We start from the raw sequence: 24,823 nt of genomic DNA on the forward strand, positions 1-24,823 counted from the left end.
AGATAGCCTAAGATGGCACGGCACATTTTCCTGAGAGGTAAGGATCCACTTAATCCAAAAAGGGGCTTAAATACTTTTAAAACAGTACTTTGAAAATCAAACATCAAGAATGCAAAATGCCAAGTTTTCCGATAAACACCCATAGGCTACTCACTGATAATGATGATGATGGGATCAGGGATTGTTTGGCACAACTCATACTAGTTCACTGCCGTGGTTCCGGGTGTTTTGCGGTGTCGTGACGTCACGCTGATTCCTCCTATTGTTGCTCATGAATTTTAGTGCCTCAGCAAATAGGCTAGATCTTGATGCTCTTCATAGTAGGCTAATACATGCACTGTAATGCCTTCTGCTCACACAACCTCACTGTCCCTGGCACTCCACACTGCCACAAAGCAGGCATTGTGTGTGTGACAATGCTGACACAGAGCCACTGGACAGCGCCTGGGTTCATGGTTCAGTCACATGCATCAGGTGATCAAAGAGTGATGGTAATGGCGCAGTCGGTAGCGCTGTCGCCTCACAGCTAGAAGGTCCTGAGTTCGATTCTCGCCTGGGACGCTGTGGGCGCTGGAGTTGTGACCCCCCCCATATCTTCAGTGCCCACTGCCCAGGTGGGCTATCTCGTCGAAAGGGCCTTTCTGTGTGGAGTTTGCATGTTCTCCCCGTACCCCCCAGGGGGTTCCTCCGTACATAACCCCCCACTAAAAACATGCAGAAGATCGTCATCCGACCAGTGACGACAACATCTGAAGTTGGTCCAATGATGGTCCAATGATGGTCCCCGGGCGCTGGAAAGAAATAGCGACCACTACTCCTGGCCTGCCCCCTGGAGGAAAGGACAAGCCTGGATGGGTCAAATGCAGAGGACATATTTCACCGGCCACCGTCAGCATGAGTGTGTGTTGTGGCCGCATGCATGTGTTGTAGTGTGTTGTGTGACAATAAAGACGGGCTGCCGTCTGAAATCGTGTAATGGAGAAAATCAGCTCATGTTGATTTGTACTGCTGTGAGCTGAGCTGTTCCACCTGTGCCACCATTTCTGTCAGTGTTGTCATCAGTGTCATCAATTTGAATGCACGCTGCCATATGCAGCCCCACAAAGCTACAATGGATGTTATAGGATGCCTTCATTCCCTGTCATATTTGTAATATTATAATAGCAGTCATGTCATGCCAACACATGCCATGTTGTGTGTTTGTGTGCTTTATACACTTTAATTTATTTTGTAACACTTCACAATAACATACACAAATAATGTAGTAGTTACTAGTAAACTAATCATTAACTAATAGTTAGTTAATGAGTAGCTAATGAATAATTCGTCATTAGTCAATCACTAGTTAATCATAGTTAATGAGTAGGTAGACATTAGTTAATGATTCATATCTAAGTTCCTGAGTAGAGTAGTTCATCATTACTTAATGATTACTAAATGTCAGCTCGTGAATATAGTGGTTAATCATTAGTTACTGATTAGTCGTCAATTCCTGAATAGATGGTTAATGATTAGTAGCCTAAATGTGAGTTTGTGAATATATAGAGTAGTTAATCATTAGTTAATGATTAGTTAATGATTATTTTGTAGGTATATCAAAGCTGTTCACTCCAAAGATTGACTCATTCATTATTACTTAACACCACTTACCTTAATCGTTCCCCCCTTAAGTGCTGGGTCTTAAGTGCTTAGTATTGAGGCCTCAGTCACGTTTGAGGGTGTGGGTTCGATCCTCAGTCAGTTTTGAATGTCGACAGCCAGAGGAAAGAGTCATTTAAAGCCCTGAGAAAACCTGCATTAAGAGGGCAGGTGGTACAGAGAGTTGGCCTGCTGCCCTGCATCATTGAGGCCTCAGTCACCCTTGAGGTCGTGGGTTTGACCCTCATTCATTTTTTGAATGGTGACAGCCAGAGGAAAGACAAAAGTGCCCATTGGAACCCTAGTCTAAAACAATCTCAATAAGACTGCATGATTCTCAGTTTCTAAATTCAAAGCTACTGCAATCATTTGGACCTTGATTTATCTTACATTGTTTCATGTAGGCTAATGGTAAAATGTTTCCATGTGTTTGCATACCATCAAGGTCCAATTTGTAAGATTCCTCCACAATAATAACAACACAAAGCCACAAACCTTTGGTACAACTGTTGCTCAAAGATTGTTTAAATAATCAGACTGCATCCATCTTTAAGTCAGTGGCCACACCTTATAGAATAACACTGTGTTTATCTCTATGGGATATAGATGGTATAGAGATAAGCACTGTGCCTATCTCTATGGGATTTAGATTGCATTGAGATGAACGGATGGTTATGATGTAACCCAGGTTTCCTGAGGGGAGACTTCTCTCCCTCATCAATTCCATTACCAAATCCAGCGCAGCTGTTGTGGATTACCACTTTCAGACAACTTAATTAGCACCACCTGGGTGTGATTGTTCAGGTGTGGCTGGTTGAACTTTTCACAGTGCACTATGAAAAGTTTGACCTGTCTGGTTTAACTTTTTACAGTGGGCTATTCAGCAAAACCTCTCTCTCTCTCTTTATCACTCTCTATGTCTCTCACCCAATTTCAGCTCTCTTACCCAATTTCAGCTGTAAAGCAACATACATCTGTCAAAAAAGTATACAATGGCTGAAAATATATTTTATAAATTATGGACGGATGACAAAAAAGCACAAGTTAAAGGAAAATAACATAAAGAATGTGATGAAAGCACCTGACTTTAGTGTAAATATAATTTAACTAAATTTATTATTTAGTGTTATTTAAAAAAAACTGATTATCTGCACTGTCAAAAATATTATTTATTTATTATTATTATTATTATTACTCTAATTATAAGTGCAATACAAACTAAAAGAAGATTGTTACACCTATTTCCACTTTTATTAAAATACAAATAACTTGTCCTGCCTCAAAAAGGACAGATGAAAGTTCAGTCTGTGCACATCCCAGGTTAGAACTCACAACCTCTCTCTCTCTGAAGGCAGCTGACATAGACAGTGAACCACAAAAGCACTGCCACTGATGTTGTATTTCTCTCTGTATGACTTTTGAAGTGCCTGAATATAGGTCAAAAGGATATATTTTAGCTTTTAGTCAATTTAGAAATAGTTAAGTAGCTAATCTGTGGGCACTTTCTTCTCTTTCCTCTGGCTGTCCATTCAAAACTGACTGAGACTCGAACCCAAACCTCAAAATCCATTGATTGCTCAATACTGCTGGGCAGCAAGCAGTGTTGGGGGTAACTGTAATGCGTTACTGTATTGTAATCACATTACTTTCATCAGTAACGAGTAGTGTAAGGCACTACTGTCCCTAAGTGCAGTAATCACATTACAGTTACTAATGAAACACTTAACTTATTACTTGCGTACTAGCAAGATAAGTATAGAGAGAAAAGATCTCCGTTTTAATAGCAGATCCTGTGCCCCATCAGATGGGTCACTTAACTGCACACCAGAATCACCCATGGTGCCAACATTTCAACTTTGTATTAGCATGCAGAACAGCACTATTAGTCGACACATAACTTTGCAGATACCTAACATCATGCATATAGAACAAGAAATCACTTTAACCTCCAAAACACATTGACAAACAAACAATTGACAAACAAATCTACAAACAGAACACACTACCCCAGGGCATGCTGGGAACTCCATCCACTTTCCTCTTCCACAGGTTACATTTCCCAGAAAGCTTTGAGGCATAACTTTTTGCACTCTGTTTTACAATTAAATCAGGCTAAAAAGTGTTAGATATAAATAATATTTATTTTTAACACAACATGCAATTCTGGAATATTTTAATAGGCTATTGGACAAAATTAAGTTAAATGAAATGTAAACCATAAGAGAAACCCACATACAACGATGGGGTCTATAATTACCCCTCGCAAATACTTTCTTAAGTGGGCCAGTGGCAGTATGCTCCTTAATAATTGGATTGCAATCTGCCAAAAAACACACAGCAATACCACCACCTGCAGCAGTACCACCACCACCACCACCACCCGCTTCGCCATCCTCTAGTCTACAACATCCTTTGAGACATTACCTCGACCCCAAGCAAGCAGCAAAAGCTTGCTTTTCACCAGGTAACATAAAAATCAGAGATGGACAGGCTTGTTGCCTCGTACATGGTAGAGGAAATGTTGCCAGTTTCAACAGTAGGATCGCCATTTTTCAGAAACATATTGAGCAAAATACAGATGGCAGGGAACGGACAGCCACCATCAGACAGGAAAAGTTTTGCAACCTACCTTATTACGATAGAGATTTGTGCTAATATATGGGCATATGTAAGGTTTAATGGTGTATTGTTAACTGGCAAATTACGTGACAATGCATCTCAGGCGATGTTACGAAATAACGCAAAAGTAATGTAACGAGTAGTGTAACAAATTACTTTCTCCAGGGAGTAATCAAGTAAAGTAAGGCATTACTTTTTTGAAAGTAATGTGTAATGTGTAATACATTACTTTTTTGAGTAACGGACCCCAACTCTGGCAGCAAGCTAACCCTCTGTGCCACCAGGTCAGACCTCTTAAGACTGGTTTTCTCAGTGGTTTTCACTCTTTCCTCTGGCTGTTGCCATTCAAAAGTGACTGAGGGGTGGGCTGACTGTCTGTAGGAGGCGCTCTGTCAGCCAGTGTGTTTCCAGCCATGTTAAAGAGATGGGAGACCGGTTTGCAGAACATTTCTCCTCCATCGGGAACTGACACTCAGCCCTTCATGCAGAGACAGAGAAACAGCTGCTCATCCCGCTGAGCTGTTCCTCAGTGTGGGTGTTAGCATTGGATTTCTCCAAGTTTTCATACTGTTGTGTCAATAACTCAATTAAGAGGCATATTTTAGCTGGCATTGCACTTTTTTGTAGGCTATTATATTTTATTTCATAATATCATACATGTACATTTTCAATTTAATGCTTTATTTTACAAAGTAGTTTGAACTACTTTTTCTGCGTAGCTTGTAGTTTCCTAAACTACATTTCTCCCAGGGTAGCTTTGCTGTCGTTTCAACTACTTCAATGGTGAAGTAGTTGGTAGCTTCCTAAGCTATGCTTTCAAAGTAGCTTCCCCAACGCTGGTTTAATGGGTACTGAATCATTACGGTACTTAATTATTACCTGGTCATCAGTTACTCTGATACTGAGTAGTTAATGAATACTGAATCATTACTTATTTATTACCTGACCATTAGTTACTCTTTTTGTGTACCCTAATGTAAAGTGGTGCATCATACTCATTTATTTATTTATTTATTTATTCGTTTATTTGGAAGGGACAGTGCAAAATTAATGAACACAGAAACCACATAACAGATAGTAAAACCTGGAACATAGTAAAAGTGTAAAAATTGCCGGATTTAGCACGAGGCTAATTTCCATCCGTTGTCCCCATAAAACATAAAACACAAAAAACATAGAGCGTAAAACGTAGAACATAATAAAAACACACATAGAACATAGGTAGATAAACTACTCAGTAGTTTATGACTACTGAATCATTACTCATTTGTGCGTGCTTTCGGGACCCTGTATCTTCTCCCTGAGGGCAACAGGGAGAACAGGCTGTTGTGCGGGTGGTTCGTGTCCTTGATGATCTTCCGATGATCTACAGCTAATTGTTTATGTAACTAATTTAAATGGTTTTAAAATCCAACAAAAACAAAAGTTAAAAGATACAAAGTTAGTCACAATAGACAATAGTCTGTATATATATTGAGGCCTCACAAGACACATCTTGCCAATGATGAGGAATGTGTCAAAACTAACAAGGTTTTGATTTTCATTTGAGGTTTATTAGAATAGCAATCCAAGTGGATGTTGATTACTGACAAGCTGTGGATCTGTGGATCTCTTTCAACAGCTATTTCATTCAGAAAAGAAAATACTTGGGGGTGACTCGAGGTAACGTGTGTGTGTGTGTGTGTGTGTAAACCTGCCTTCTTTTTGGAAATAGTAAGTGAATGAACTTGTGGAAGTGCTTTGTCAATGAGGCACCTCCTGTAGTGACAGACTTAACACACACTGTGGAGATGAAATAAAAACACAGCACAGACACAATTAAAGATTACCAGCTTTCTCTTTTATTGAAAAATATAGCTGTTATTTCAAAGAAAGGAAAGAGAGGGAGGTAAATATATATTAATATACAGTAAACCCAGAGAAAGAAGAGAAAGAAAAGAAAATAGCACGTACAGAGAAAAAAACATTCGACGGCTGAACTTTGAGTTGTTTTTCCCAAGACTTATCTTTTTTTACAACTCACCCAGCCACAGGCGTCGGGCACTGAAAACGTTTGAGCAGACCGGGGCAAATAGTACTTGCAAATTGCTTTAAATGGTTTATTTTGGCCTACTTAGGGTGGAGTTTCCCACACAGCAACACAATGAGCACCAGAAACTTTAGACAAACACAAGAAAGTATTTCAAAGTCTATTTAGTATACTTTTCTATGACTGCCAACTTTCCTGACTATGTAAATTGTCCGGATGCCATAAACTCCACCCACCTGGCATATCCCACAAGGATGGAAACAAAATGCTAAGAATTACTTTCAAATGCGACTTGACCAAAGTGTGTTACTTAGTGTGAAAGCCGCTAACCTGCTCGTGGCTCTTGCACTAGGCTCCACTAAGACATAATAACAAAGATTGTTCACTGTATTCAAGGATGGCACAAATTATATTTACATAACTTGATTAAAACAACGGCAGATAGGAGTGTTCTTGTTCTTTTTTAAGTGTCCATTTCTTGGTGATGAACATGAGACTGAGGGATTGCAGCTGCCCAAACAATCCACAATCCACTGACATGTTTTACACTGGAGCAAAGGAGTCGACACACACATCAAATTTGGCCCATTTACATGAAAAATAAAAGTAAAAAATAAACACAGATCCAATATCCTGCTCATGTTACCCAATATGGTTGTAACATACTTGGCAATTTCCACCAGTCTTTTAGATTTCTAAACTGATCTTTCTTGCCACCTGCTGTTCATGTAAATTAGACTGGGAACACTGCATTAACGCAAGGCTGAATGACATCACACCCTAGTGCCATGCCCCACCACACTGAGCAATGTTCCCTCCCCCTGCATCAGTGCCAAAACAGCAAACTAATTCAACGCTCCTGTGTGTCACATATATGGCAAATATCATATTTGCACACTAAAGAAAAAGGCCATACATTAATCAAGGATCCAGACAGGAGAGTGAAAGTCTTTCCGTCTAACAATATCACTGATAGCAGGTCTGGAGGAGCCTAGTAAATGAGTCAGTGGGAGCTCTCTGCATTGTAAAACCAACTGAACACAAAACAGCCACAGAGAAACAGCCCAGCTGCCTGTTCCCGCTCCTAACCCTGCCGCTCATGGAATAGTTCCAGCTGGTTACAGGCCAATCAGCCAGGAAATGTAATGAAGAAGAAGTGTGGGAGAGGCCAGATGATTGGTTGATTTAATCATGTCTTCTTACAGGGTGATGATGTGGGTCATGAAGAGGGGGTGCCGGCCGATGCACATTATCACTCATGGGGCCTGCTGAAGAAGCGTCCTCCGCTCTCATAGCCCCGGGACATCTTTGAAGTCCAGCTAAAAGAGGCATAGCCTATGGGTGTATGCTAATCCCACCTACTCCAGGTTTGTACATTCTTGCCCATTCCTTTGAGCGTGCACACAGGCGTCTAGAGAGATGTTTTCGCATAGAGACATAAAACTACTGTTATATGCTAGACCTTCTGCCTCTGGTAACCTGCTCATCCTACTCACTTCAGTAATGATGTGCAATGAGATGTGACAACACAGAGAAACACATCAGTTGTACAGTCATGTTTAGCCACAATCACAAACTGCCCCCAAGTCACTTTTAAAAACTTTAGTTAAAAAAGGTATAAGACATGGAACACATATAATACAAAAGGCCTCTTTTTTCCCAATAATTCACATTTGTGTACACAAGTACATTAAAAAGCATTGACTAACAGTGAGTGATTTTGTAGCTGAGACAGTAATTTGGAGTTGTTGGTAACTAATACAGCCACACTATATAACAGTGCTAGCAGGAGTGATGTGACTTCATACAAGCATTGTGTCTATTTGAGTCAAGTGCCATGTAGCCAATTCAAGGTACCTAAGCAAAAAAGCTGGCCTACTAAGTAGTACCTTAACTAATTATCATATTAACCATATCAAAAGAATCATCCAATCAAAAACTGTGCATACATAACAGTGCGCATACATTAAGTATGATCTGCCCCCTATGAAAACTAACAAATAAAGGTCATAGGGTTATGAGCTATCTGTGAATGTAAAGAATGAATGAGTGACCCTGCCAGAAAATTATAAACTAGCCAATTTCAAATAGAATGGGCCACTGTACACCAACCCCACTAGTGTTATGTACACAAATTAATAGTAAAAATAGAAGAAATTACCCCATAAAAGCAGAAATGGACAAACTTAATACCTATCTTATCTATTTAGTGTCTATGCCAAAACTTTGTCAATGGCAAATGAAGCTCCATGGTCACTACTCCCACACACTGGGATTCAATTCTAACTCTGTTTCACTTATTTTCCTTTCCCTCTTCCTTCCTCAGAATCTGTAGTAAACATCCAGTTTAGTGTGTGACCTCCTGCTCCTCACCTTACGCATCACACTGTGACCTCACGTCCTCCTGCCCCTCACCTTACGCATCACACTGTGACCTCACATGTCCTCCTGCCCCTCACCTTACGCATCACACTCTCCGATGATCTCATGTGATTGACAGTAGTGGTCCAGTTCTCTGACCCCATGATCACCTCGTGCTTCTATTTCTAAAGAAGGGGACGCTCATATGAACCAGTGGCTTGCTGGTTTTTCCCTCCTCCGTTCAGAAGGCCAGGATTTGAACATGGAGGCAAGTATATGAGTTAGTCTGACATAACATTCCCCAAAAGAAATGCGGTAAAACCAAGAGTTTTAGGAGTGTCAATTTGAATGAGCCAGTAATTCAAGTCTTCTGTCCAACTCTCAGCTTCTCTCAGTGCTCAACACTGGAATTCTGTTACGGGCTTGAATAAATGGACTCATGGGACAACTCCTGGCCACGGTAGGGTGGACAAGGCTTCATTGCAGGATTTGATTTCTGATGCAGTAGGTATAGTTGAACAAAGTGCGAAGAGATTGAGATAGCTCCATAAGTAGTGTAATGGGGGATGTGGCCCTCCCGTTTCACCCCGCCTCCAAATCCTGTCCCTCCCCTTCCCAGCTTGTGATCGCTTTCCAACAGACACTAGTTGCCTCCCTCGGTGTCCTCCAAGACTGTTCATGGTAGTGATACCAGGTTACACTCGAATCTCATCATCATCCTCATCCATGAAGGAGAAATCCCTGTCCTCCTCCCCCCGTGGCGAGCTGTACTTTGCACTGTCCGTGTCCCCGTCATGCAGATGGTTGTGAGGCTTGTCCTCCAGGGTGGCAGAGCCGGAGCTGGACACTGAGCAGCTGTCCAGGTGGTGATGGTTGCTCCTGGTGCGCAGCTCTGGGGTATAGGGATCGACCATGGCCTTCTGCTGGTACATGCTGCGAGGGGGCCTCGCGGGGGCCTGCTCCTCATCCTCCATGGGGGGACTGTGGGAGGGCGACCCGCGGCCCTCACTGCCCTTGCCCTCTTCATAGCCTAGATCATCCTCCTCCCAGCCTTTCTTTTCCATCACACTCAGGATGTCCCCCAGCATGGAGGGCCCCAAGTCAATGTGGAAGGACATGATCGACTCTGCGTGCTTCATGCCGCTTCGATGGAGCATCGATGGCGGCAAATCTGTCAGCTCGCCAAAGTTATGCTCCTCAAACTCCACATCCAGAGTCGCCATAGCTGCTGCTCCATTTACCGGCTTGCTGTCAATCTCTGACAGCTTCTTCATCGGGGTGGAGGAGACACTCTTCGGTAGCTGGTTGCTCCTGTTACCGTCGTCATCGTTTAGGTAAGGGAGGGATATGGCATTTTTCACATAGTTGGACGAGCCACCAGGGGGCCCTATCATATTGGTGTCATACTTGTCCCCCCGGTTGACAGAGTGGGAGCGTTTGCTGCTTCTGAAGGTGCGGGACAGCAGCCCTGGTTTGGGTCCCGGGGAGCTCTCCTTAGTTTCCGGCTCTCTGGGAGGTTCTCCTGACCGGGTGCTGAGAAAAGAAGTGTCCCCAAAGGCGTCTCCCCCCCGCCCCACGTGCATGGTGTGGCGGAAGTCCCCCAATGGAGCGCTGATCATCTCTGCAGTCAGGTCGGCCCGAGACCGCCGCTTAGATTGGTTAGAGTTGGACACCAGCTGCTTCAGGATAGGCATGATGGCAGTCTCTTACTTGTATTCCACAGACAGAAATGAAACTGGTTCACAAGGTGATGCACTGAGAGTTCAGTTGAGTTCCTTCCAGAGTAGAAACAGTGCGGGATCTTGTCAAAGCAAGTATAATTCCAGGTGTTTGATGTGTGCAGCCATTATGGTCCTCCAGAACAGCACCAGGCTCCGCTTCCAGCTCACTGTTGGATCAGCCTGTGGAGGAGAAGAATTGAGAGAATTTATGCCACATCATTATATAAACCAAGCCCCACACTGGAACTTGGCAGGCAATGTGGAAACTAAAAACTAATAACATCAGACAGGATATCTGATGTGCTCAATTATTCCACAGGAGTTGTAACAAGCACTTTAACAGCTTCTCCAGTGAGCTATAGCTCTTCACTTCTCATCCCTCTCTCTCCTGTCCCCATCTGCATCAACTATGGAAACTTTTGTTGCCAGGGCTTTGAAACTAAGCCTCACTTGAGCGCCTACCAAACTCTAGTCTAGCAATAGATGTGATATTCTGAAGTCTGTAAGCGTCTTACGTAATGGTGTAGGAAAGCTTTCTGGGATAAAGTTGACAGCACTTTCAGTTTACTTCAACCCACTAATAATAACCCAATACATCATACCATTCATACACTGCAATACATAAACCATTCAGATGTTTTGGTCCAGTAGCACTTCTGATACATTTTTTAACTCTTCCTAAAAGTGCTGATAGCCTGTTTAGTGTGCTCTGGTTTTGGAGGGGCTGCAGCGTCTGCTGTCACACTGCTGTGCTTCAGTTCCCATTTGGGCCCCCGGCTGTTATATAAGCAGCGAAACACAGGATACTGTGAGCCCAGGCAGTTAAAGCTGTGAGGAATAAAAGAATGACGAGAAAATAATGAAGTGGTTACAGCATTTCTCCTGCTTGGATCAACTTACAGCACTGCTTAGAAGTCCAGTCTGCATTCTGCTCTAAACCTTCTATCATCAACAGATCACCTGTCTCTACAGCTATAGCTAGCGCTACCTAGTTTCTCTCCATGTATGCCTTCATCTCTTCAGCCTCGAAGGCAATGTTTAAAAGTATCCAAGAGAATAGGGGTGGGAATCGCAGGGTAACTCACGATAACAATACGATCACGATACTTGGCCCTCAATAACGATGGTATCACGATACAGCGATTCTGTGATAATCGACACTGCAAGCAATTTCATCTACGATACATAGGGTTGGCACGCGATGGTCCATGGCATCAACCATCGTCGATGGGCCACCCCCCATCGACCTCTGAGCCTTCTACATCGGACCATCGTGATATCCATTTTGACCCCCCCGTTTTGTATAATGTGGAAAAAAATATGAATAGATAGTAATGAATATAATCCAACACATAGCCTCAGTTTCAGCACCAGCTGCTCCGCCTCCCTTTCTCTGCTGTGCTGGATGCTGCAACAGAGTTGGCTGCAGGTTTTGTTGTTGTTTTTTTGCCCCTGTTTGTCTGTCTGTCTTTGGGCAGGATATCTCTAAAGGTTTTGAACGGATCTGCACGAAACTCGGCAGAGAAGCAGGTCATGGGCCAACTTAGAAATGATTAACCTTCCACGCCCACTGGCCAAAAGGGGGCGTGGCAATGGGCATGTTCAATCACAAAAAGCTGCTTAACTTCCACACGGATTCACGTAACACCACAAAACTTTGTGGAAAGGTTGGTCAGGGGCCAATGACAAACTGATTAACTTTCCACGCCCACTGGCCAAAAGGAAGCGTGGCAATGCGGGTAGCCAATCACAAAAAGGCATCCAAGTTCAAAACGGATTCACCTAACACCACGCTGCGTGCGGCGGAGTTATGCACTCTCCCGAGTGCCATCTACTTTGATATTTTGTCCCACTCCTACAAGACAATCTCTTGTTCTATCTCATTATATATTTTTTCTATTGAACACACATTCATGGGTAACTCCCCATACAGTTGGTCCTCAGCTCACAGTGACAGATTGCAGCGTGAGGCTGCTTAATGTGTGGAAACCAGTGATAACGCTACACTAGGTGTCCCTGATTTACTGCAGCATGACTGATCTTGATTTCACCCACGTCACCATGATCTCCAACCTGCCGCAATGATCTCTGACTCACTAAGCCCATGATATGGGTCAGTTCAGCTGATCTCTGACTCACTAAGCCGATGATATGGGTCAGTTCAGCTGATCTGACTCACTAAGCCGATGATATGGGTCAGTTCAGCTGATCTGACTCACTAAGCCGATGATATGGGTCAGTTTAGCTGATCTGACTCACTAAGTTGATGATATGGGTCAGTTCAGCTGATCTCTGACTCACTAAGCCAATGATATGGGTCAGTTTAGCTGATCTGACTCACTAAGCCAATGATATGGGTCAGTTCAGCTGATCTCTGACTCACTAAGCCAATGATATGGGTCAGTTCAGCTGATCTCTGACTCACTAAGATGATGATATGGGTCAGTTCAGCTGATCTGACTCACTAAGCCAATGATATGGGTCAGTTCAGCTGATCTCTGACTCACTAAGATGATGATATGGGTCAGTTCAGCTGATCTCTGACTCACTAAGATGATGATATGGGTCAGTTCAGCTGATCTCTGACTCACTAAGGTAAGATGATGATATGGGTCAGTTCAGCTGGGGCCCAACTGTCCTCAAGCCACCGGCGCCGGCCTTGAAACATGATCCCAAGACAGAGTAGCGTGGACAAGCAGTTTAAACACCCACGAGTAGGCCAGCATGTGTGTAAATGACGTCAACAAGGCTTTCAATTGTTGCAGCCAGACAGCTATCCCATCATTGTCAGTGGTTTCAAACTGGAGCTGAAGCCCACGCTCCAGGCCTGTATGCGTGCCCGGTGCCCCCTGAATGAATGAGGCTTCGGGCAACAATATTCCAAAGAAACGTCACTCGTGAAAACATTTGCATCGCTGACAAGAGCCCATTCAAATGGAGAGGCAACTGTAGCAGCAGAGAGCACAGAGGGGCTTTTGATGATAAGCTAAAGCTGTTTTTTTAATCTTCTTTCAAAAGACGGATCATCCCTGTAGAGAACTGGACTCTCTCCATCACCACGCTTTTATCTGCTTTGTTCAGCAATTTCATACGAGCTGTCTTCAGTGTTTCTGGCTGACCTAATGGAGGACTTGCGTTGGCCCTCAACAAAAAAAAGACTATTTACATAAAAGAAGACCTAACATAGAGTAAATGCAATAACAATACTATTTTAACAGGAGCTATTAAGGATTCAAGTTTACACCCAGGCCCACAATCACTGGAGAGGGCTATCTGTTACAAAAGCACTTAATAGAAGCAGGCAACTGGCAGCAAATTGTGTCATTATAGCTTAGAGCAAACACTTATCGAGGATTGTTATCCCCCTAAGTAGACAATGTGTTTAGATTAATACTGGGTGATTTTTCATTAGCTAACATTAGCCAAACCCATAATCACACAACTCCCTTTGCTCGGCATTACAATCAGTACAATTCTGGCACCTTCAATGAATATGCTAGCTTCCAATACAATGTGTCACCTTTGTCCTTGGCTAACATAACCAGCTTTCACACAGAACTCAATGGTCAAATCTGTATTGTATCATCATCATCATCATCATCATCCTTTTCAATCAGATTCAATATGTTAAGTGATATATTGGCAGTAATGCAGTTAGCCTAATTAAAGTAAATATACCATTTGTAGCACCCGTTCACAATGAATGTGGGAGTAGATTTGTCAGCCTTTTGTCTACATCAGTGTGGTTCTCAAAAGGGGGTCCGGAGACCACCAGGGGTCCTTGAGGGGGTTCCTGGGGGTCCCCAGCAAACCAATGAAATGTTAAACTTTAAGCATTATTTCATTTGAGAAGAAGTTAACACAATTACAGAATGTATACGAATGACTAGTTTGACCATAGTTTCACTGTTATCTCTCTACAATAGAGATAGTCATGGAATTCTGGACAAAATCATATCTATCTACCAATGAATATATTCACAGATTTGGGTCCGAGAGACAACACATCATCTCATCAAATGGGTGTTCATGGCTCTAATGGACTAAATTAGGGGTCCCTCCCTGATACGAAAAAGGTTGAGTCACTGCTCTGGCCAGCTGAGATGACTCTTATGTTCCTCGCTGCTGCTAGCTCTTGATTTCTCTATGGCAACACAGAACACACCACTGTCTACCCACTGTCTCAACACACCACTGTCTACCCACTGTCTCAACACACCACTGGCTGCCCACTGTCTCAACACACCACTGGTTACCCACTGTCTCAACACACCACTGGTTACCCACTGTCTCAACACACCACTGGTTACCCACTGTCTCAACACACCACTGGTTACCCACTGTCTCAACACACCACTGGTTACTAGGGCTGTGGCGATTCACTTATCTCCCGATTCGATACTATCACGATTCTTGGGTGCCGATTCGATTTATATTGCGATTCTTAAGTATTGCGATTCTACGATTATTGCGATTCGATATTACGATTTATTGCGATTTTTGTTTATTTTTTTCTTTTCTTTTTTCAGTTTGTTTGCTTTTTTACACTAGATTAGAACATGGGAAAAGTTGAATCATACACTAGAGACTGTATATTATATATCATGAGTAGGGCTGGGCGATATAGTTAAAAACAGGGGCGGACTGGGATCATAATTCAGGCCGGGCATTAGATACCAAGCAGGCCAGGCCGATATGGGCCAACGCGCGTGAAATTTGGGCCGTTTGAAGCCAGATTTGGGCCGTTTGAAGTCCAATTTTACAATGAGATGCACCCACTTTAACCCTGAAGTGTAATTATTACTTCAGACTAACTAATAAAGTAATAAAACCACTAGTAAACCAGTAGGCGGCGCCTGGCCTGCTGTTCAGTGAGTGGCCTGACTGCAAGCACAAAAAAAAAAAAAATTTTTTTTTTTTTTTTTTTTTGCGATTATCGATTCTGGAATAAAAGATCGATCCAAAAAATCGTGACATTAAAAATCGCGATACTTAGGTGAATCGATTTTTTTCCCCACCCCTACTGGTTACCCACTGTCTCAACACACCACTGGCTGCCCACTGTCTCAACACACCACTGGTTACCCACTGTCTCAACACACCACTGGCTACCCACTGTCTCAACACACCACTGGCTACCCACTGTCTCAACACACCACTGGCTACCCACTGTCTCAACACACCACTGTCTCAACACACCACTGGCTACCCACTGTCTCAACACACCACTGTCTCAACACACCACTGTCTCAACACACCACTGGCTACCCACTGTCTCAACACACCACTGGCTACCCACTGTCTCAACACACCACTGGCTACCCACTGTCTCAACACACCACTGGATACCCACTGTCTCAACACACCACTGGCTGCCCACTGTCTCAACACACCACTGGCTGCCCACTGTCTCAACACACCACTGTCTACCCACTGTCTCAACACACCACTGGTTACCCACTGTCTCAACACACCACTGGTTACCCACTGTCTCAACACACCACTGGCTACCCACTGTCTCAACACACCACTGGCTGCCCACTGTCTCAACACACCACTGGCTACCCACTGTCTCAACACACCACTGTCTCAACACACCACTGGCTACCCACTGGCTCAACACACCACTGTCTACCCACTGTCTCAACACACCACTGTCTACCCACTGTCTCAACACACCACTGTCTACCCACTGTCTCAACACACCACTGTCTACCCACTGTCTCAACACACCACTGGCTACCCACTGTCTCAACACACCACTGGCTGCCCACTGTCTCAACACACCACTGTCTACCCACTGTCTCAACACACCACTGGCTACCCACTGTCTCAACACACCACTGGCTACCCACTGTCTCAACACACCACTGGCTGCCCACTGTCTCAACACACCACTGGCTACCCACTGTCTCAACACACCACTGGCTGCCCACTGTCTCAACACACCACTGTCTCAACACACCACTGGCTACCCACTGTCTCAACACACCACTGTCTACCCACTGTCTCAACACACCACTGGCTACCCACTGTCTCAACACACCACTGTCTCAACACACCACTGTCTACCCACTGTCTCAACACACCACTGTCTACCCACTGTCTCAACACACCACTGTCTACCCACTGTCTCAACACACCACTGGTTACCCACTGTCTCAACACACCACTGGCTGCCCACTGTCTCAACACACCACTGGTTACCCACTGTCTCAACACACCACTGTCTACCCACTGTCTCAACACACCACTGGCTGCCCACTGTCTCAACACACCACTGGTTACCCACTGTCTCAACACACCACTGGATACCCACTGTCTCAACACACCACTGGCTACCCACTGTCTCAACACACCACTGGCTGCCCACTGTCTCAACACACCACTGGCTGCCCAGCACACTTCCTGTCTCTAAGCCGGAGAGAGAGTCTCCTTTATCCCCGCCTAGGGTGAGATCACCTCATTCAGATGGATTAACCCTTCCTCCTCCTGGCCACATGGAGGGCGACAAGACAATCAGCACAATGCCATGGTAGCAGGGGAATGCTTTTGATGTGCTTAGTCATAATAGAAAACATTCAGCTTCAGCATAAAAGATAGCAGTGGGTGCTCAAATATCAAAAGGTGCAAACCTCACACCTTGGCTCATTCTAGGAAATGGCCCATTTCAGTTCTTTACGGCCCCCCTTGGTGTTTGATGAGGAATAGTTTCAAACCCTCCAGGACCATCAAGACCCCATTATTGTGTGCATTACAAAAGAAGAAGAATGGCCCGCAGGCAATGCTTCATATTCAGTTCCAACCTTCCTTTTTCTAAGACACAAATCATGACGAATGGCCGTGTCAAGTACATTCTACACTTTCAAAACAACATTCCACCGACGCAATGTTTAAAGAGGTCCACTCTTGAGCCAAGACACATCAAAATGTGTCCAGCGCTGTTTTACTTCAGCGTCTAGACAGCTACCAAAACACACAATCAAACCTCTGCCATTTGCCTTTTACTTGACACCGTGCCCAAGTCAAAGTGGCCACCAGGGGCTCTAGTCCCACCTGTATGGCCCATATAGACACCGTGCCCAAGTCAAAGTGGCCACCAGGGGCTCCAGCCTCACTTGCACGGCCGATAACAGGCTCTCAGTACACAGCTGGAGGCAAAATTCCATCTCAGCACTCACGAGTTCACAGAGCTGGACGGGCCATAGATCCACAGCTATCCAAACCCAGAGGAAAACACACGCATAGTCAGACATGTTGGTGTTACACTTGGACTTATACACAGGTAGAAGCAATGAGTGCTATCTCACGTTTGTTGGAAAGTTTGACTTTTTGCTTCAGCAAACAGGCCAGCCAGTGACAATGGCTTTATGTAAGCGAGCAGTGGAAGTGTCACATGACACCGGCTCAAAGTGAGACAAGTGGCAACAAGGCCATGAATGATTAAAAGCATCTTATGTCGCCCCCTAGTCTCCAATTCCCACAGAATGACATCACAACAAGATGACATCACAACAAGCGCCAAGCTCGCCAACGCTCACTCTCACCCGTGTAATCCCACGGGTCGCCACGCAACCTCCAATATCCCACGCTAATTTCTCTCTCTCCTTCCAGCAGATGGAGACAGACAGACACACACACACACACACACACACACACACACACACACACACACACACAGGTTTTATTTTAGATGCAATTTTAATTTTTCAACAGAAAGACAGAGGAATACTATCATTTATTCAAAAGGGAGAAGCTACCATGCAACGTATAATATGGAGCCAGTTACACAACAGTTGGAAGAAAATATATAGCAATTGTGTAGTGGGTTGTATTGCTGCCTTTTAGAACCTAGTTTGAATTTAATTTGTAAGAAAAATATACTTCCTAATTTACTATTAATAAGCTGTTTGGCCTTAAGTTAGAGCTCCTTGTAAGCGTTTCTGTTATTTCATCATCAAAACAACCCCAACTGCACTATCTCTTTAATAATTTAAGCTCCACTGGGCAACTTTGCACATTGGTCATTCCAACAAGAATTCCACACCTAGAAATAATGTAATGTAAGTCAGTAAACCGCACACACTTATGCTCATGTTTACCAACCCGGCTGGTCTGTGATCAGGCAAAGGACACCAAAGAGATGTGAGGCGCAAAATAATGATGTAATGTTGGTGAGCTCAGCTTTCTCTCAGCAGAGCGCTGGCTTGCTGCTGTTTGTGCGTATTCTACTCTTAAGTTATGATTTCATCATTTCCTGTGGGCAGAGAAGTTTCCATGCCAACACCAGAACTTCAAACTTCGTTTGGGCTCAAGTAGGGCACATCTAGGGCCCAATTAGGGTGAATGGGATGCTCTTCTCTATAGAGTAGGCGCAGGGATGACGTATTTTTGTAGGCTTAACCAGAAATCGCAGCCATTTTGGTTCATCAGGAAAAAAGTCTATGGGGTTTTAAAATGGGGATTTCTGCATAAAATAAGGTCTGTGGTTAACAAAGGTTTATGGGAACGCACATTTGGGTTCAGCAGGATAATCTTCATGAACGTTAATCTCTTTTATGCCTTTTGAAGCGTTTTCTAAAAACATATAAAAAAAGCGCATTTACGTTCCAAAAGTCATAAAAGTTATTCACGTTTGTGAAGATTATGCTGCTGAACCCAAATTCGAGTTCCCATAAACTTTTGAGACCTTATTTTATGCATTTAAGTGAAATCCCCATTCTAAAACCCCATTCACTTTTCCTCTTACCAACCCGGAAGTATACTTCCGGACTCATTCCTGTGGTTCTCTACTGCAGCAACATTTAGTGATTTAGTCAGTGGCTGTCAAACCTTTTCACATCAAGGACCCCTAAATTGACACAAATTAGACAAATTAAGATTTTGTCCCAGGGTTCAGATTTTTTTTAGATTTCAGATTTTTTTATTTCGCCCCCCCCACACACACAAACAGTCGACATGTGGATCAACATCAAGAACACAATTGTGTGGAGTGCCAGGTCTCCCAAGAAGCTACTTAAAGCTTATGGCGGGAGCCTGAGCAGGAAGACTTAGTACAAAACTTGAATACAAGTTACTGCATACAGCATAAAAACACAACAGGACAGTCAGCAGACAACAAAACAAACAAAACAATCCCAGATCAATGGATTAAGTATAAATTATACATACGAATTAAGCAGTTGTTCTTTCATTTTTTTCTTAAAAACAGAGATGGATACTGGATAGAGATGTTTTCAGGCTCTCATCAAGCCCATTCCAAATCCGCGGCCCCCTATTGGTTATACTTAGACTGGTGCATTTCAGTCGTCTTTTCTTACCATAAATAAGATGTGTATTTCTGGTATTAAAAGTATGAACAGGGCGGTTGACTGGGATGAGCTTGGAGAGTCTTGGATTTAAGTTATGGACAACTTGGTACATCATGATTGCGTTTTGATGAATATTGAACTCAGCAAGCCTCAGGAGATTAAAGCTATGGAAGAGGGAACGTGTGGGTGCGTTAAAATCAGACCAGGATATGGCTCGTATTATTTTCTTTTGTAAGCTTTCTAATTTCTTCAAGTAACTGGGGAAGGTGTTGCACCATATAATGTTACAGTAATTAATGTGTGGCTCAAACAAGGTTTTGTACAAGATCAGGAGAGCAGATAAAGGAAGAAAAATAACGGAGTTTGAAGAATAGACCAACATATTTAGACAGTTTTGTTAACAGATGATCAATGTGACATTTGAAGTTGAGTGATTCGTCTATGAGGACCCCCAAGAATTTAGTTGACTTTACTCTTGTCAACTCCCTTCCATCTATTTTGAGGTAGATATGATCCACTGATTTTTTGTTAGAGTGGAATACAATGAAGTTAGTTTTGCTGATGTTCAGCGATAATTTATTACATTTGAACCAAGAATCCACTTGTTGGAGTTCAACATTGAGTAGATCTTGAAGCTCATATGAATTGTTATAGGACAGGAATACGTTTGTATCATCAGCAAATATCACTTTATGCAATAATTTAGAAGAATTGACAAAATCGTTGATGTAAAGAATGAAGAGCAAAGGCCCCAAAAGTGAACCTTGGGGGACCCCATATTTAACATCCATTTTCTGAGAATGAAAATCATGTAAGTCAACATACTGGTATCTACAATGCAGATAATCGCGAAACCATTCAAGAGCCAGTCCTCTGACACCAGAATGGTGCAGCTTCCCCAACAAGATGTCAAAATCAATAGTATCAAAGGCCTTTGAAAGGTCCCGAAATACACCCACTCCACAGTTCCCCTGATCAACAGCATAATTTATTTTTTCTATTAGGTCTAATATTGCCATACAAGTTGTATTCTTTTTCCTGAAACTGTACTGAGAGGTAGTGAGTATATTGAGCTTATCAAGATATTTGCTGAGTCTTTTAAACACAACTCTCTCATAAATCTTTGAAATAACAGGCAAGACTGATATTGGACGATAGTTGGTGATACTATTTTTATCACCCGATTTGAAAATTGGTATTACTCTTGCAATTTTGGTCATCCTTGGCACCACGACAGAAAGTAAAGATAAATTCATGCAATATGCAAGTGGTTTTGCTATAATAGCAGCTACGGCAATCAAGATTTTACTGCAGATTCCGTCCACACCAGCTGTACGAGAGTTGTTCAGATTCATGATGGCTTCATATACTTGAAAATACGTGAAAATAAATTATTCCCCTTTGTGCTGGGGACCCCTGGAACTCCCTCAAGGACCCCTGGGGGTCCCTGGACCCCACTTTGAGAACCACTGATAGGATGGTTGTATTTTTACATACAAATCTTGCCTATAGTGCAGCTTGAAATCCTCAGTAGTTCATTTATCCAAAGATATCATGTTGCACACAGGCTCCTCTGTCTGAGCAATAAGAAAACCTCCGCTTTGTTTAACCTTCAACAGGCTACAATCCCTCCATTGTCCCCGGCCTCAACAATAGGCCTGGGCTGATCTATTGTTGGCAACACTGAGGTGCAAATGAAATTAGGAGTTACGGCATCAATATGATTTCTAATCAATTAATCAATGGAGCTGCACAAGAATGGAAAGTTCTCAAGTCTGACAAAGGAACTCGGCAAACTTAATTTGCCACCACTTTGGGAGGACCATGACCCTGAGCCCAAAAACCTGCTTCCCACGGGCTGAGAGGCACAAGAGCATTGAAATAACAATGTAGACGGCTCAATATGTCCCTCAGTATCCTGAAGAAAAACACAATTAAACAACAACATGTCTCCAAGTTATGCATGAGCCATTGTTTAGGATGTATCATTATGAAATGAGTTGCGGAGGCAAACCCGTAAGGCTGGCTTTACACGGTGAAACTTTCACGCAACTTTAGTTGGATGAAACATGAGGTGAAACTAAGTTGCAAATGATTTGCATGGTTTAAAGCCCTCTGCAACGCACTTGAAACGTGTCTGAAACTCAGCTGCAACAGTTGCCAAACTCTCAGCTTTGTGAAACTAGTTTCATGCAGCAGCCAATCAAAACGCTGATAAGTAGGCTATTAACACATTGAGTGCCAGCCGTTTTTTCAATCCTGTAGGTAAGTTGTGCCAGGTTTTTTTTTGAGGATTCTGGCTCATTTTACAAGAGCCGAGGATTCTTTTCTGTTAAGACTTCGTGAACACCAATCATCTAAAAAGAACTAATAGAATGTGTGCTTTCTCTGTCTAAAAGAGTTAGTTTGCAGAGTTAGTAGTTATGTAGATATTAGCCGTTGAGTACAGCATGGTTTCAGAGATTTTCAGAGAGTTTAGAGATAAATGGATTTTTAGAACCACCTCACGTGCCTGTGATTATGGGTGCCCTTGGGCAAGTCTGTATACTGTATTGTGTGTGTGTGTGTGTGTGTGTGTGTGTGTGTGTGTGTGTGTGTGTGTGTGTGTGTGTGTGTGTGTGTGTGTGTGTGTGTCTCCAAACTCCTCCCTCCGTCTGTGCTGCGGAGGGAGGAGGCTCCGCGGCCGCTCTCGGGCAGTCTGGACTGTAAAACTGGCTCGTTCGTTTCTTGAGGTGTCGGCTGAGAGCTTTGAAGAAGCTTTTGCGATTCTGGTCTTATTTATGCGCAAAGGTACTCGAGTGTGTGTGTGTGCGCGCGCGCGCGCGTGTGTGTGTGTGTGAAATCGAAAGAGTTTTCGCCCAGCTATTTCCTTGAAAATTAGACTGGCTTTCTCCAGCGGACCCGTGGCTGTGGCTTTCTCTCTGTCTGGAGAGAACTGTCGCCACTTAGTGGTCGGTAAAATAGATTATACACATTCTCTTCCTCCAATATTGATATAGAAGACGTAAAAGGGGTTGATTGATGTCCCACCGTCAAAAAAAAAAAATGTTTATGTAAGACGAGATATCTCGTCTTTGGCACTCAACGGTTGGATTATGTAAGACGAGATATCTCGTCCATGGCACTCAACGTGTTAATGCACTGATGGCTCTCTTCTATTCTCCGGGACAACCATAATGAAAGAAAGTAGCCAGCCAGAGCAGAAGAAAACCTGATAAAACACGCCCGAATTGATATTATGTCCAGCTAGAAAACAATACAAAACAAGATACCAAGATGCAAGTTACAATGAATGAATGACACTCCACTTGATACAGTAATACACTGTAGCAAGAGAGAGAAAAGGAAAACGATATGACAGATGAAACATTACCTAGCGACTGTTTGACTGCAGTAACAACACAGACGAGAGTCTTTGTGTCTCTAAATACCTTCAATTCTGTTGATTTAACATGGCATCATGTAGAAAATCCTTGTTCAAACAAATCTATGTTTAATTTATTTATTTAGAATGTTTATTCCTAAACCACAGATGAACGATTAGTCAAATATGATGCACAGTGTCGACTAGTGGTTTTGATAATCGACTAGTCTGTGAAAGCCCTGGTAGCAGGTAGGACAATGAAAGTAATATGACATAATTAATACCCTGGAACTGTGTACCGTCATTGTCATTGTCATTTTCTAAACTCTCCATTGTTCTCTATGATTTACTACCTGCTACAAATATAACCAGTTTTTCCGGTTTAACTTCATACCTGCTAGACTAGCCCTTGCATGACAAATGTCAGAAATATCTTGAAGATCAGACAAAAGAAGGTGAAAGAAGCACATGGTGCATGGCCTCATGGCCCGCGCGTCCGGGAACACAGCCGTTGGGGCACAGGTGTTACTCTGCTATCAGCAAATATGATCCCTCAGTAAACAGACCCAGTGCATGTAAACACCGAGGGAGGGGAAGAGTAACTGCTGCATGGCCCATGCTGCATGACCCCCCCCCCCCCCCCCCCGCGCACCATGCAGTTTTTTTGGGGGGGGGGTTATGTAAGGGATAATGTATACTGAGCCGGTGATTACTGTGGAAATAATGACCGACAGGTGAATGATTTAGCCCGACGCGCAGCGGAGGGCTTAATATTCACCTGAAGGTCATTATTTCCAGTAATCACCAGCTCAGTATACATTATCCCACTTAGAACACGCCCTACAACTAAATCATTCAATAATCTGACAAAAATAATTATTCAAATAGATTTTTTAATAGCATTTTCAACACAAAGCGGTTTCATTCGTAATTGGCACACAAGACACCACAGCTGCAACTGGTTGGCCTAATTAGTAGCGTCTGCGGACAAAATGCTCTTACCAACTGATTAATCCAGGTGTGGCAGAGCAGCGGTCGGTTGTCGAGAAATAATGACCGGTGAATATTGTTGATTGACCAATCAGAATCGAGTATTCGAGAGAGCCGTGTTCTAAAGTTACTTACGCAACACTGCCACCACAGCGTCAAGATTAGCAATGATTGGACTATGGACTGTAGCACTTCCTATATTGACTTGATGTGGCCGACCAAAGACAATCGGCTCAGATGATATGAAACTTGAATGCTTTGAGATAAGAATGAGACAGAGAATGTGCTGAAGGCAATCATTTCAATCGAAAATGTCCAGAATAACACATATGAACACACATATGAATTAACTAGAGGCACTGGAGCTACCCAATGTTTCGCCATCAGAGACGTTAACAGATTTACACTAAGTGTGCTAACTATTCACATGATCATGTGTACATTAGAATGTGGATAGAAATGGCTCCAGATGTGCAAATATGCAAGAGGTTTACAGATGGAGGTCACAGCATGAAGTTACCTGACTGTCACGCCACATGGTGGGTGGGAAGTGAACGGAGGTCATGAGTGGGGTGCTATCAGGACTCTGGTCTGTGTAGTGAGTACATTATCCTCAGGGTGTGCTATCAGGACTCTGGTCTGTGTAGTGAGTACATTATCCTCAGGGTGTGCTATCAGGACTCTGGTCTGTGTAGTGAGTACATTATCCTCAGAAGCTATCAGGACTCTGGTCTGTGTAGTGAGTACGTTATCCTCAGAAGCTATCAGGACTCTGGTCTGTGTAGTGAGT

At 43.2% G+C, this 24,823-nt stretch overlaps 1 protein-coding gene across 1 annotated transcript in view; it reads right to left on the minus strand.

Annotated features, from left to right (window-relative positions):
• Window positions 1-6,092: 6,092 nt before the first annotated feature.
• cdc42ep4b (CDC42 effector protein (Rho GTPase binding) 4b) overlaps window positions 6,093-24,823 on the minus strand; it is a 33,099-nt gene continuing 14,368 nt past the window's right edge. Inside the window, exon 2 of the mRNA XM_083634472.1 lies at window positions 6,093-10,548. Coding sequence (XP_083490598.1) covers window positions 9,343-10,341 — 999 coding nt within the window. The 5' untranslated portion in view covers window positions 10,342-10,548 and the 3' untranslated portion in view covers window positions 6,093-9,342. The remainder of the gene's footprint in view (window positions 10,549-24,823) is intronic.

This window comes from Poromitra crassiceps (genome assembly GCF_964638095.1).
Source record: "Poromitra crassiceps genome assembly, chromosome: 4".
NCBI classification, from domain to species: domain Eukaryota; kingdom Metazoa; phylum Chordata; class Actinopteri; order Beryciformes; family Melamphaidae; genus Poromitra; species Poromitra crassiceps.